The 15,195-nt window shown below is 42.9% G+C and overlaps 1 protein-coding gene across 2 annotated transcripts; it reads right to left on the bottom strand.

Moving 5' to 3' along the window:
* Positions 1-4,069: 4,069 nt before the first annotated feature.
* vsx2 (visual system homeobox 2) lies at positions 4,070-11,507 on the bottom strand. 2 transcript variants are annotated; one of them, XM_086182348.1, is made up of 5 exons: positions 10,944-11,507; positions 10,339-10,423; positions 9,713-9,836; positions 6,682-6,862; positions 4,070-6,130 (listed from the first exon to the last, which is right to left on the bottom strand). In XM_086182348.1, exons 1-5 carry the CDS (start codon positions 11,353-11,355, stop codon positions 5,721-5,723), a joined length of 1,212 nt encoding a protein of 403 aa, XP_086038474.1. In that variant the 5' UTR covers positions 11,356-11,507; the 3' UTR covers positions 4,070-5,720. The 2 variants fall into 2 exon arrangements, with proteins under 2 accessions (XP_086038474.1, XP_086038475.1); XM_086182349.1 differs by having other exon boundaries at positions 4,070-6,067; positions 10,944-11,506.
* Positions 11,508-15,195: the final 3,688 nt, after the last annotated feature.

Raw genomic sequence — 15,195 nt, 5'->3', positions numbered from 1 at the left:
TCTGTAACTGACTTATTCTAACTGACCTCACTGAACTCTATTCAGAAAACAAGCATTTTATTTATTTCATTTTATGCTTCGCATCTTGAGAAAAGAGCCGTAAAAGCTTGCAAAGACCATCATCGTGTTATTCAAGAGTCGTTTCGAATTCTTTTATTGCATTTAATTCATGCAAAATTTACAATGGAAGTTGGAATTGGAAGTATTTCGATGTATCAGTGTCTTCCTCAAGTACAGTTGCAGTAACATGGTCGCAGCCATGTTCGATGGGGATAACAATCAGTGCATCTGCGTGATTCTTAAGTGGTTACTTTTGCTGGCTAATAGTTTTTTATAGTGAGAACCCAAATTTTCGTAAATGTCGGCAGGTCCTGCTAGCCTGGGGGCTTGCAATGGGGGAGTGAAGTATTGTGTTTGACCACTAGATGTCACTGAATCCTGTACCACGGTGAGTAGGTCTTTACTCCTGCCTACTCCAAGTCTCTAATGTCCTTCACAATTACAGGCGTCTTTTAGTGCCAGTGTCAAAGCAGATAAGATTTACATTGGCTCTTATTCTTGGAGAGTCTTCTCCTGTTTGTCCGCCGTAACCAACGTTTGCTGGTTGCAGATGGTCCGCTGAAGGCTGGAGGGGATCTGCGGTGGACCTCTGAAGGCTGCGCATCATAAATCTTTCTGAGATAAGCAGTCAACTTCACAAGAAGACCGATCTATGAAACTGGGCAGCACTGACAGCTGGTATCCTGGCTGAGCTGTGGTACGTCAGCAGGTGGGAAAACAAAGTACTGTTTACTGTATTCAACAGACATGGACAGCAGGCTTCCATCACCAGCCTTATGAGGAGGCTTGTGGAGGCGTTGTTAGTATTATCATCACACAAGTAGAGGAGTAATAGCCTCCACAAACTCAGATCAGTCATTTCTGTGGAGAAATGATGATTCTTGTCCAGTCTAGTGTAAACGAGAGTTGGTGGGAACTGTGTGATCAACCGTGGGAGGCTTTGGAGAAATGAACCTTGGAGATGAAATCAACCCTAGCGGGGACAGTTCATTTAGCCACAGCATCCATCCTGCTTCCATTAATCCACAGCAGACAGCCTCATCACTGGGAGCACCGGGAGAGTGACAAGAAATGACAAATACTGAGCAAGATATCAGATCATGAGCTCTCAAAAGCCTGTAATATCATCCTTTTTACACCCTGACAGATATGAATCAGATTCAAGATGGACATAATGTTCTTGGATTGACTGTAATATGTGATGTGAACATGTGTATCAGTTCACAGTTGTATAGCTCAAGATTGCCACCATGTGGCTAAACGTTGTACTGTTGAATATAAAGCTTCCAAGAATTTCGATATAAGAAAGGTTCAAATGAATAATGAAAGAACATGAAGATGAATTCTGCACGTGCATCTATGATATATAATCAGTGTGACTATGTAAGTATGCAAATACATGCATATGCATTAGAAATGATTAAACAGGCATATAAAATTTATAAACATGCACCGTACAGTATACACCCTATGTATCCCCTACATACATACGTACACACACACACACACCATAGAATGTAGTGAAGTAAAAGGTCAAGTCTATGTTTTGAAATGTAGTGAAGTAAAAATACAAAGTCCCCTTAAATGCAAGCACTTGAGCGAAGTACTGATACTTCAACATTGTACTTATGTGATTAAAAATACCATCTAGTTCTGGTGTGTGTGTGTATGCATGGTGGCCCAAATTGATGTATTCATAACCTACTGTGTATGATTGACAGTAGATGCTGCAGGCGCACTGTTTATTGCTGTTTGTTTCTAATAAATGATGTATGTATTATTACTATAAATAATTTCACAATCTGAGCACACGCAGTAGAATATAATGTAGAAAACAATCTCCATCCATTTTCTACCACTTATCCTGGTAAGGGTTTCGGGGGCTGGAGCCTATCCTAGCGGCTTTCGGGCGAGAGGCGGGGTTCACCCTGGACAGGTCACCAGTCCATCGCAGGGCCAACACATACAGACAGACAACCATTCACACTCACAGTCACACCTACGGTCAATTTAGAGTATCAATCAGCCTCGTCCCCTCTTGATGTCTTTGGACTGTGGGAGGAAGCCGGAGTACCAGAGAGAACCCACACAGGCACAGGGAGAACATGGAGACTCCACACAGGAAGATCCTGTGCTGGAGCCGGGACTAGAACCCAGAACCTTCTTGCTGTGAGGCCACAGTGCTAACCACTGCACCACTGTGCCACCCTAAAACAATGTCAGTGTCTAAAAAAGGTTTGAAAGGTCCAGCATTTCATATCAAGCTCAAAAACTTGTTTTTGTCCACTAAATAAATTACAGACTGCGCTGTATTTCATGTCATGTTAAAATTTGTTATTGTGATGTTTTCATTTGTCTTTTGCAAATACATTGTCATCTCTCCAGTGTCAGATGACTGAATTGAGTCTTAAACACATTTTGGTGCTTTATACTTAAAGTAACCCAGTGCCTGCTAGCATGTTGAAGAATCCAACGTCCTGACCAGACAAAAACAAGGAATAGAGGTCCATTGTGTGCTTCGTAAATTCTAATTACAGTACACACCAGACTTCCACTATTTGAACAAATAAGGCAGGATTGTTCAGAAGGTAAAGCAGCCATCTAATAATTGGAGGGTTGCTGGTTTGATTCCAAGCTGGTCTAGAAACTGTTTCATGATGTTCCTGAGGAAGATGCTAACCCCTAAATGCTCCTGATGCATCGAAAGTGCATGAAAGTGTGTGTGAATGTTATTGTGTTGTGTCGCTACATGGTGTTGAAGGATCAGCCTTTAGCAAGTCCACCCCTCTTGCACTGCAAAATCCGTGCAGCAGAGGGCAGAAGAGCCCAACATTTCCACCCTCTCACTCCATCCAGTGTTCCATCCCAACTCTGGCAGCTAAGAGTCCTCCTTATATGATTTAGATGCACTTAATCCCACCAAATAAAATCATATTGTACATAACTCCATCCAAAATAAACTGAATGTTAATATTGCATTAGTCAAAATCTTTCCATAAACCTCCCCTGATCTCTCTCTGCTTGGACTGAGCTGATCTGACGGTCTTCAACAAGCAGACTGTCCATCATAAGGCGTACGGTGAATTACCTCCCCGTCTCCAACACAAACAGATGGATCTTCAACAAAATCTGTATCACACCCTCCTATTCCACTCTCCGAGGATTAAATAGCTTTGCACTTAGAGGAATAATCCTCCCTCTGTATATGTCTTGGCCTCAATAACTGAATTTGGAGGTGAGGGCTCAGTCTGCTGAAAAACTCACTCAGCCTCAAATGTTTAGTCGACTGAGATTTACCACTTTATAGATGCAGTAATTCAATTTCTTATGAGGTTTGTTGCCTAAAATATGAGCTTAATTCTCTTGGAATATTAGACGAAATGAAATTCTGAGCTTGCGCAGGTTAGAATTAGATACGTTTGCTAAAAAGTACTCAGTAATCATCATTTACAGATCAATACATCAAAATTTGAGTGGCACCGTAGGCGAGAGCCAGAAAAGTCAGGCTGTGTAGAGCTGAAGTTTATAGAATTGACTTTCTGTTCTGTAGATAAAGAATAGTAGCATATGCACATCCCCTCAGTTTTTATCATAAAAATGATCGGGATCCTGAAAAACTCTTAAATAAAGAAGAGAAATGTTAGCACGCCGCATGCTGCTGTTCTGGGCTTTACTATTCTCCAACAGAGGACAACAGCTCACCCAGGACGCTACCAACGCTGCAAACCAGTGCTAGAAATATTGCCTTTAACTAATAAAGCACAATCTTCAATGGTTGTTTTTTTAAATCTCTTCCCCAAAAACACAAATGTGGGATTTCAGCACTCATTTTAAGTTTCTAGGTAAAACAATACTTGTTATTAATCTACAGCCTGAGCTTCCCATCCGTCGAAACTCATTTGGGACTTTTTTCTTTTTAAACCGGTCAAACATCTTTTCAAAAATGGACCTCAAATTTACACTGAAGCTGAGCAATTTATTTTAATTTTATAGGAATGACAATATGGTCTGTGGTGCAATGTCCAAATAGCAGGAAATGCAATAATTGCTAAAGAGACACAGTTTATCTCTGCAGTGAGGCGATATCCCAGCCTGATGGGACTCCACCGGCTTAAGAAGACATATTTGATTGGTACAAATACCTGAAGAAAAAAAAAATCGCACCATTATCATTTCAATTTGATTTTTTTTTCATTCAAACATGAACAATGACAGTTGTTACAATATCACAAATCACCAAAAGTTGCAATATCAGTCAACATAATCACTTAATCCGAAATTGTTTTTCCCAGGTGAACATTTCCATCATCCTGCCGTTCTAAAGTCCATTTCATAATTAATTATCGTATGTATTCGTTTCTCTGTCAACAATGTAATTAGCAACCTTTTCCCCATCCGGTGACATTATGGTTCCAATCTGAGAGCCATTCAGTGCCGAGACGCGCAGCTGCATACTGATAACAGTCCTCCTCCGGCCTTTGAAAGTGCTCCTGCTCTAATTGGAATGGAACTAAATTGTTCAACTCATTAGAAAGCCCCATTTGAGGATGAAGAGTAAAATGCGATATGGATTACAGCTAAATGCGCCCGCATGGACGTGTTATAAAACTGATTTCAAGTAGCCTGATACAAGTTTCATGAACACACTGGAGCAGCTCGGGGGGGAAATGAAGACAGCCGACAAATAAAGCTGTTAGACTCTGGATAAGTGTTTGGATAAGAGGATGACACGGCTTAAGTGTTGGCTGCTAATAGCGTCTATTAAAGTGATTTGCAACGGCGCTGAGGTCATCCGGGTGCTTTCACTCTCCTGTCCAAAAAGCAGCAGTCCCTTAGTTTTAATCTGAAATTGAAGGCTCTCATCTGCGACGGATTACAGGGACTACCTCAAGCGTGAGAGGAGGGACTGTCCCTCTAATGAGCCCAGCTAGCAGAGCATCAAGAGACAACAAGTAGCTCCTCCAACACCCGGACTGAGATAGAGTGACTCTGATCATGTGATCTCAGTTTTTTTTTTGTTGTTGTTTTTTTTACAGTTTCGGAAGACAAGTAGAAGAATGGACACCAAAAAGTCACTTTTAATAAAAGGAGTTTTTTGTTTTAAGCTTTGTGAGTTATACATACTTTGAAATGAAACACAAACATTTTCAAGACGAGCGCCTTATGAGGGAGGATAATATATCAATTATATACAGCGCAACATTGGACAACAAATACTTTCTGTCTCTACAAGAGAACTGTCGGTGGGATGGTTCCTGTTTCAGATCTCGCTATTCGTAACTGTACAAGCAACATTAAGAATGAAATGTAAATCTTCACTGGTCGTCCATGTTATACTGAAGAGAACCAGACTCCTCTGGCTCCATATACATACACCTGCAGGGTCTACATACACTGATACTCCCACTCGTTTTCTCTACTTTGCTCAAGCAACAAGTGTGGAAGTAAATCTGAGAAAGTGCATTTGCATCTTCTGTGCGAACAGCAACAGCGAACCAGCCGGATGTTTTCTTCCCGGAGAAGTCCAGACGCAGGCCGGTTTTAGAGAACGATGGTTGAGCTCACTGCAGAGAAAACAGTGAGTTATGTTGGTTAAGTCCGTACACATGCTGAGAGCAGCCGGGCCGCCGCCTTCGCTAGGAGTCCTCAGGTAATAATCTCTAAGGGCTTTTTGCCTCCTCTGCCAGACTCAGGCAATCGCTGGCGTTCTCCTGGGCCGCCTGTTTCTCCTGTTTGCCCTCCAGCAGTCTGTCATGAGAAACCGTCCCCAGCACTTTGGCACTGTGCTCCTGTGCTTTGGCCCTGAGTGCAGCAATGCTGTTCTCTCTCAGTTCCTCTTTTGAAATGGTAGACTTGCCCTCTGACCTCTTCTCCTCTGCCTCTGAATCTTCTGCCCTCTGAGAGCTCGGCTTCATGGGCTCATCACACTTTCCTGATGGCGGTGGCGGTGGAGGTGGCGGTGGCGGTGGCGGTGGAGCTCCAGCCTCCATGGATTTTTTGTGCATCCCTGCAAAAAGTTGCGGGTATTCAGATTTAGAATAGCGTCTGTTGATTGGTAAGCCATCTTGAACTGAAAACAGCAAGCAAAGATAGTTCTGGTTTAGAATATAAGGTTGGAATAGACAACAGAAAAGCATGACCAGCATCAGGCTCCAGTTTATATTTTTATATATATATATATATATATATATATACACATACATACATACACACACATATCATCAGAATCTGACGGAGCCCTGGAGTGACCATAGAGATTCATTTGTGGGCATTAAAAAAAACATTTTTTGGAGGTCCTCAATTTACTTAATTTGAGGCCACAACATCTAACTTATTCCCTCAGTCTAGTTATATTAGTTATATTTAGTGGAGTTTTTCTCTAGTTCTCCTAAATTGAGGGAACAACTTCTATCTTGTGGCCACAAATACAAATTAAGTGAAAAATTGTTATCTTGTGGCCACAAATTACATGGAGGGATCCAGTAAAATCTTGTAGCCTCTTTTCTCTCTCTCTGCGTGTCCACAAATAAAAGGGAAATTCCCTTTATGGCCTCTCCAGGTCTCCGTAGAAACTGAAGATTGGTGCTGAGAGTGATGCTGGATGTGTGAAAGCTGCCTCACCGAGCAACCAGGGGGCGCAGGACTCCATGATGCCATCCTTGGCAGACTTGAGGATGGACTCGGGCAGAGGGATGGAATGCCTCACCATGGCACCGTACAGCCCGTACTCTGCCATCACTGTGCTGCGGCCCCAGCATTTCTCCCTCTTCCTCCACTTGGCCCTGCGGTTCTGAAACCAAACCTGCGGCAAGAACAAGGTGTTGGTTAGCACCACCTCATGAAGTCAACCTCCACAATGCTGCGCAGCCTATACGCGGAACACCTGAGCATGGAAAGGTTTGACCCTTTGAGCACGGATCAAATCTCTGATTAATAAACTAATTTTATGAAATCTTTGAAACAGCTGGGTGTCTCCAGCAGGTCTGCAAGCAACTGAGGCTGGTGATCCTGATCACGTCTGACTGGCGATGAGCGAACCAAACGGCAGCCCTGGAGAGATTAGAGGCTCTTTTGACCTCACAGGAGTTCAGATCATTATAAGCTTCATTTAAAATCATAATCTTATGTTGCTGGTGGCGCTCAGCCGATAACAGTCTGCCATGGTTTTTTTGGGGTTTTGTTTTGTTTTTTTCTTCCAAAAGCATAATTAAGAAAAGGATGCTTGGGGTAATGAGCTGATATTTACTATTTCAGAGATATCATTTCCTCTCGGACTGTAAAGTTGATTTTCAAAGAGTGAACTATCCTGCCTCCGTTCCATAGTTCTCTCATGAAGTTTTTGATGACCGAGTTGAAGGGAACATTGCAAAACTGGCTGAGTTTTTGATTTTTTAACAACAACAACAACAACAACAATAATAATAATAATAATAATATCAGTCGCAGCATGAGCGCTCCAAAAATTCCAGTATCACTCCAGCTCCTGTTATTAAGATAGGGGAAGTGACATCACTGCTCCACTGTGCTGACTTCATCACTTTTGGACGGTAAAGTTTGTTGATACAATACTTGACATGTCTTTGTCACAGATGTTTGATAACCACATTGGAAGCATCAGTTTTAAAATATTTCATTCTGCTGATATCTGATTTTCTTTTTTTTCAGCTTCGTAGTATTGGTATTAAATCCTGCATCGGTCGACCCTGCGACTCTTCAACAGGGCCCCCAATGATTATTTATCAATGAGTTATCATCCACCACTTCTGTTTGGCAATCATGTGATTAAACGGTTGTATAATAATTGTTAAATAAGGAGTTCATAATTGCGTTTTGGTCGTCCGCAGCCGTTTTCACGTGATGTGAAGACTTCTTTGCATTGGCTCCTGACCTTCACACCGTCACTTCACGATTCCCTCGCCTTCTTTAGATGCTGTTTCTATGGTTTGAGCGGTTGTTGTTTTTTTTTTGTTTTTTTTTTTAAAAAGAGGCCGAGTTTGACGCCTAAACTGGAACTTGCGTCGCAACTGTTTTCTCTTTTTGACTGAGCCCATTGATTTCCTAGAAGCTACAGGTGGGAGGGGTCCCCGCCACGCTGTCAGAGCTCATCCGCAGGTGTTCGCTTGTCCTGCGGTGACGTTACAGACGCTCTGACACGTCAGGATGCTCCAGTTTGCCGGCTCCAGACCCTGCAGACCGCCTGGCAGCTGCAGCACGGAGATCAAACTGTGACTGCGTAGCTCAACACGACTGTTAAACACAGTCGAAGGGAGAGCTTCAAAAAAAAAAAAAAAAAAAAGGCAAGAAGACTCAAGGAAGGGGGACACACGTTAAACTGGAAATGATCAAGCACCCCCCCCCCCCGGTTTTTTTCCTTCCTCTGGTAATTCTGATGATAACCTTATTTCATACATGATAGTTATATTACGAGGAATGGCTTTCTCTTGGCCTTGAAAAGAAGCCTGTGGAAGCTGCGAGGAGGAGCGACCCTGGGGCACGCCGAGGCTGATTGAAAAATAAGTTAATTTCAGGCCCAATCGATGGCGGGCAGGCGGGCAAATATCACGGGAAATTAAACTACCGGGACTCGGGGGAGCAGCGCTATTGACCCGCGCTAATAAATTCAATGTAGTTATTTCATTTGAACTCCCTGCGTCTCCCCGGCAGCAGCAGCCTCCCCGAGCTCGTCTGATTTAACTAATTACACTCAATGAGAAAATAGGGTGTTAATTTTATTTAGGAGAGAAGCGGCTTATTTATTTATTTATCTGCTTGTATTATTTATTCGCGGCTGCGATGTTGCAGTAATGAGAAAGAGATTAAAAGGCAGCGCGGCAGATGGATGGGCCAGGTCACACCGCAATCTCCTTCCGCCTTGATAGCTTGATTAGGTCGTTAGCTTCTTCCTTCCTTCCTCGCAACAAATTGTTTCACATCCAATTGATGAGAGATGATCCCCCCTGGCCTGGAAGAGGCTGCAGGAGAGCGGACCGGGGAGGGACAGGAGGCGCGCGTAAGCACATCGATTTACGGGGATCTATCTGCCGCCGCACCCCCCCCCCCCTCCACCCCCCCCACCAGAGATGGAACATGCAGGCCTTCACCCCCCACCCCACTCCCCCAAAAGATTCCAAAATATTCCCAAATATTCCAGGATGGAGATATGAAATTACACTTAAGCAACAACCACACATCCACACAAACTAATTATGAACAGAAACTAATCAAATATTTCCCACGTGACCAAGGAGGAGCACTTGTTTGGCTCGTGCGTCCTTCATTCATTTTACAAAGATAGCTAATAGATATTTTTTACTTCTCAAACACACACACACACACACATATATATACACACACACACACATATATGTATGTATATATATGTATATATATGTATGTGTGTATAAATAAATCCTTTAAACCAAGATGTCAAGTAAATTTGTGACACTTGTGTGTAGAATTGTGAAGTAAACGTTTTCCCATCTGTCTCAGTAAATGACCTGAAACGCCACACACGCTGCTGATTTAAGGTGTGTTGAGTCAAATAATTAATGACGAGGGGGGAAAAAAACAAAACAAAACATAACAGCAGAATCCAGGCAGCAGCTACAAACGGAATGCCCTAATATGGGCAGTTTCGAAGCTGGAGGCTCACCTGTATCCTGTCTTCAGGTAACTCTGTCTTCATGGCCAGCATCTCTCGAGCATAAACATCCGGGTAATGCGCCTCGTTAAAGGCCTTTTCCAGCTCCTCCAGCTGATAGGAGGTGAAGATGGTCCTGGAAACACGGAGAGGACAAAAAAGATTAAGAGAGGAAGAAGAAAAAAATACCAATAAAGAAAAATACATTTAGTTCCACAACGCAAACTAATTTTTTTCCTTGTAGGTGGTCGTGATGAATTAACATGATAAAAAAAATACACAGGGATTCAATAAGTACATCTCGAAGAGGACACCGCGTTGAATCTACGAAATAACTGGCAATTTCAATCAAGTGAGCTTTATTTAATTAAAAGAATTAAACCCGATCAAAGCAGCGTTTACTAGTATTTAAGAAGATATGGAGAAGTGACAGCAGCGGAAGAAAATAAACGCCAACTGCTAATTAGTTATTAGTGTCAACAGTAATAGAAGGAACTGCGAGAGCGCACGGATGGGATGAACGCTCCCTAGAAACGCTGAAATATCTATAAACTAATAAAAAAAATTGGGATTTCTCAGAATTCAATTTAAAAAAAAATAGTAATATATGAATCGAGGAATAAGAAATCATGACGAACCGGTGACGTCTTTTCTTGCGCTTCTTGCTCTGACTAACTGAAGGCTTTGAGAGTTTTCGTTCACTTGAAGACAAATCCTCGGAGTCTGGATGAAGAGAAACAAGAGTTCACCTTTAGCCTGGCTGTCACAGGAGCCAACGGTCATGAAATCTTCACAATGGGGAACTGTTGGAGTCTAAGACAAATAATTACAGGGTTTTTTTGTTTTCATTTAATCACACAAAACACTACAATTAATAATAATAATAATAATAATATTAATAATAATAATAATAATAATAATAGCAATAATGGACCAATAATAAAGTGGCCTCTAGATTCAACTTTAGAAGCGTCATCTTATTCAGTGCTCAGCTGTCCAATGTCTGTCATAAAATAAGGCCTGAAACAATGAAAACGACGATAATATGGATGTCAGCAACTTTAGCAATCCTGCCCCTTCATTGCTAGCTACTATTGAATATTAAGGCAATAACTGACACCAAAACGCTATCAAAACCAAGCGTTTTCCTGTGTTAGCGCGTCTTTGGACCGCCCACAGCAGCAGCAGCGTGTGTGGTGAGGAGCTTCTGCCCGGGTTGCAGCTGCTCACTGCTGCACATCACCTGAGCTCGCAGACTGGCTGGTGTCCAGCGGCCCTACGGACCTGTTGTGGGGCTGCAGGTGAACGTCGTGCGCGTCCGACAGCACCGTCTCCAAAAATGCAGGTTGGCTATAAAACGATGGAATTCCTCCGTGGCCGATTAATCCCATACCGACACTCACGCCGGCGGGGCCCAGCACGGACCTGGCGGCGATCAGGTGCGCCCCGGCTGGTAGCGAGCCTAAAGGGCTCCTCGGGGCCATAGACGGCTCCTTATTGAGCCCAAGTATCTCCTGGATGCCAAAGCCGGTGCACCTGGTCGGCGGGTGGGTCGCGCCGCTCTTCGGCTGGTGGCTGCCTCCATTTGCACCCACAGAGCTTCTCTCCGATGTGTTCAAACTTTCCGACAGCACCGCGCCCGGTTTCCCCGTCATTGTGTCTGCGATGCTGCTTAAAAGGCCTATTTCTTATAATCGCGTTTTACTGGCTGGTCCCCAGTGCATGGTCGTCCGTAACACACAGGGGTCCTTTAGAAAATGGTCCTTTTATCCAACAGGTCCATCCCAACAGAGGCAGGGCCCAGCAGCCAATCAGCTGCCAGGATTCAGGATTCCTGTGGATCATGGATGCATTAGACTCCCTCACTCTCACGTCGGCATTTTCCTGACTAGAAAGAGAACGACGCCGGGATTTAGAGAGAAAAGACAGCGAGATTCTTCAAATCCTGTATTTTAGAGACAATAAATATCAAAAACACGCGGGGAACCTCATGAATAAAATAGTAGGTGTATAAATTCTCTGCAGGAAACAGGCCTAGATAGACTGTCTCAAATGTTGTATGTTTAGAAAATCATCTCAATCGACTTGTCTAAATTAGTATTTTACCTTTCGAACGAACACGAACACGAACACGAACACGAACACACACACACACACACACACACACACACACACACACACACACACACACACAGCAGTGCAGTCATCTATGATCTCTCTGCTCAAACACTGGCTCACACGGATGGATAATTGATCTCCAGATGCTTCTGAGAGCCAAATCAAAGACCCTCCCAAAACACGACAGGTGGACGATATGGACCCAGTCTGCACCGCACGGTCCCGCAGAGCGTTAATCCCGCAGCAGCAGAGCCAGCAGAGCAGATTAAACCTCAGGGAAATTTCCTCGGAGGAGATAGAGAATGATACAGCACGCGTGGGCCAAGAGCTCCATAAAGAGATTGTTACTGTTGTTATTCGAAGTATTATTGATGTGACTTGGCACATTTTCTTATAATATTTATCGCAGCATCGTTAAAATTGTATTCTATAATTCTAATTTATAACCCCGGGCAACAATGAAGGCCTTTTTTTTTTCTCTCTTTTGTCTTTGAAATATAGAAGTTTATTAAAACTAAAAAGGAAATGTGGTTCTTTTGTGATGATGTCTTTTGGAAAAAAGATGTAAGCCAAGTCAACTGTTTCCTGTTCGAATTTACTAAAAAATAAATAAATAAAAGAATTGATTTTCAAACACTGTAATGGAATAAAACCTGGAGGATGCGTGATTTCTTAAAGGCCGTTTCTAACCTCCTGCCTGCTGAAACGCGATTTTGCTGTTGGTTTCCGTTTCCTTCGCGCACGCAGACCTTCCTCTCACTTCCAACCACGACAGGAACAAAGTTGTGATGGACGAACAAAGGGGTCAAAAACACGGAGGGTCCACGCTGTGACGTGAGGCGCGCGGTCATATTTCATATCAAGCAGTTGCAAACCATTAAGAAGGGGACAAATATTGCTGCTGCAATTACTGGCTGAATCTAATTAGGGCCTATTAAGAGGAAATTCTATTAATGAAGAAATCAATGTTATTAGGATATGCTAATGAGGGCATCGGCCTGCTGGGATCAAGTCGTTTATTAACATGGAGGGGTGAGTCGGGATGACCCGTCAATACATGCAACTTGAAGCCCGCCCCCCCCCCCCATCTTTGTTTGTTTGTTGGTCGAGCCTCTCTCTCTCTCTCTCTCTCTCTCTCTCTCTCTCTCTCTCTCTCTCTCTCTCTCTCTCTCTCTGCAATAATCCACTTGCTATGAAAATGACAGCGTGCTGATTTACATGCAGAGGAGGAGACTCGCTCGGCTCTAGATTAAGGGGAAGATTTAGTTCAGTCATTCGTGCGTGGATTGCGGGGGCCCATCAAAGACAGCAGGATCTGACGGATGCAGATTAAAGAGCAAACAGCTGTTGGACATTTTTGTTTGTTTGTTTGTTTGTTGGTTGGTTTGTTTGTTCGTTCGCCTCTACAACCCAGCATGCTTTGCTGTTTTTGTGTGAACGTCACGCAAATATGCGTTGTTTCTAACAGAGCTATGTGACGTTCAAGAATGTTGTCAGACATTTTACTTTACATTAAACGGTCACTAATGTAGCATATTAAATTACACTCTTCATTTGCATAAATGTAAATATTATTCACATTTTTGCTGATAAATGTAATGAAATCTTTTTTTATTATCATTATTACGAACACCTTTATAGATTTGTTTACTAGCTTGACCTGCCTCACTGCCGTTAGCATCATGTTGGGTGGCACTGCCACTCTGTATTTTTTCTTGATCATTGTATTCATTTCATCATAACATGTCCTTCCTTGTGTTTTATTATCCCTACAAAAAGAAATTTAATGAATATATATATATATAAATATTCTATATAATTAAAGGTTGATTAAACCTCTTATTTAGGCTTTCAAGCATTTTGAAGCCAGATAATTTATAATAATTTAATTACTACTACCTCTAATGGCTAACAGTGATGTTAAACCATCAATTTAAGCAGCTAGCAATGTTAGCTTTTACAGGAATAAAGCTGGATTTTGTCATGCTGAGGGAAACAGAGTGGTGCAGGAACAAAATGGGAAAATAAATTCACGAAATTCCATTTGGCTCGTCTCAAAGTCAGTGAGATTATTTCAAAACGTGTTTTCTGTAAAACATTGAAAACAAATACAGCTTTCAATAATGCACGTGCAAATTTTGAAGCGTGCCTTAAAAATGGCGGATGCTAACTTCAAAAATAACAATTAAAAAAAAAAAGAAGCTTGATAGACCAGACTACAGAAGTCGCAGACATAAAACCCTGAAAGTATGGCGCTAGCTGTGGTGATGCTCAAGTCATGCGTAACAACAGTAGCAGCACAGCCTAATTTCACAATTCGTTCAAAATGTCGCCCCCTGGTGTTGGAGGCGTAAACAGCGTTAACAAGATGCCCTACTATCCCCCAAGAGATACGCCATCAGCCTTTCCTGCTGTAAGAAAACCAACACTACAGTGAAGAGCTGCATTTAATGACTAAATAGCACAGTTTTCTTTGCGGGGAAGCTCAAGGTTATGTGGTGCTTTAAAAATGAGTTAATAAAGGCCAGAGACATCCAGGCAGGTGCGGGCCACTTGATGACAGCACACATGTAGAGCTGAGTCAGGGGGAACAAACCCAAACACAGCCGGAACTTGTGCTTTCCCAAAGCACTCGCAGGGCGTGATGTGATGTGATGCCCCAGAAAAGAAGTTTGCAGGCTTTCTCATGGCTCCCCCACAATGGCATGTTTGCTAGCTGCCCCTCGGCATTGCTTAATTGGGCGAGCACTTGATTAATTTGCACTAATTGACGGCTAATTTAAGGACTCAGGGCACATCGGATTGACGTTTGTCGGGGCACAAAGGCTATGTGAGGTCAAAGCAGAGCTCTGTGGATGGATGGATGGATGGATGGATGGATGGATGGAGCACAGATCCCCTCCTCCCTCCCTCTATATGGATGAGCAGCTCTAAGACACTGACCCGCTTCTTGAGGAGCCAGACTGCGGGTGACAGGCAGCCACCAGGGCGAGCACCATATTGAGAATGTCAGGTCACCAACCATGTCAACACTCAGCAGACTGATCGATGTGCATCAGCCAGCATCAACATGTGTCTCCACACACACACACACACACACACACACACACACACACACACACACACACACACACACACACACACACACACACAGAGGACAGTGTTTATGATGTGATAAGTTAGCAGTGAAAACAGTGACAGCTCTAACTGAAGGTTTGTCAGCTCATTAGTTTATTTGTGGATAGTAAATGTTTGACTGTAATTATTAGGGGGGACCAGGGAAAGTTGCAACGTGTGTGGCTCAAGCTCGGTTAGCCTAGCGATAAAATCAGGGGCCTCAAAACATGGTGCTTGACTTTTTTCATTTGAAGGAGACT

Source organism: Aulostomus chinensis, chromosome 17 (genome assembly GCF_037954235.1).
Source record: "Aulostomus chinensis isolate RoL2024-O1b breed Wild chromosome 17, RoL_Achi_v1.0, whole genome shotgun sequence".
Lineage (NCBI taxonomy): Eukaryota > Metazoa > Chordata > Actinopteri > Syngnathiformes > Aulostomidae > Aulostomus > Aulostomus chinensis.
Note: the sequence above shows the minus strand (reverse complement) of the source record. Positions and strands in the feature narration are given on the sequence as shown.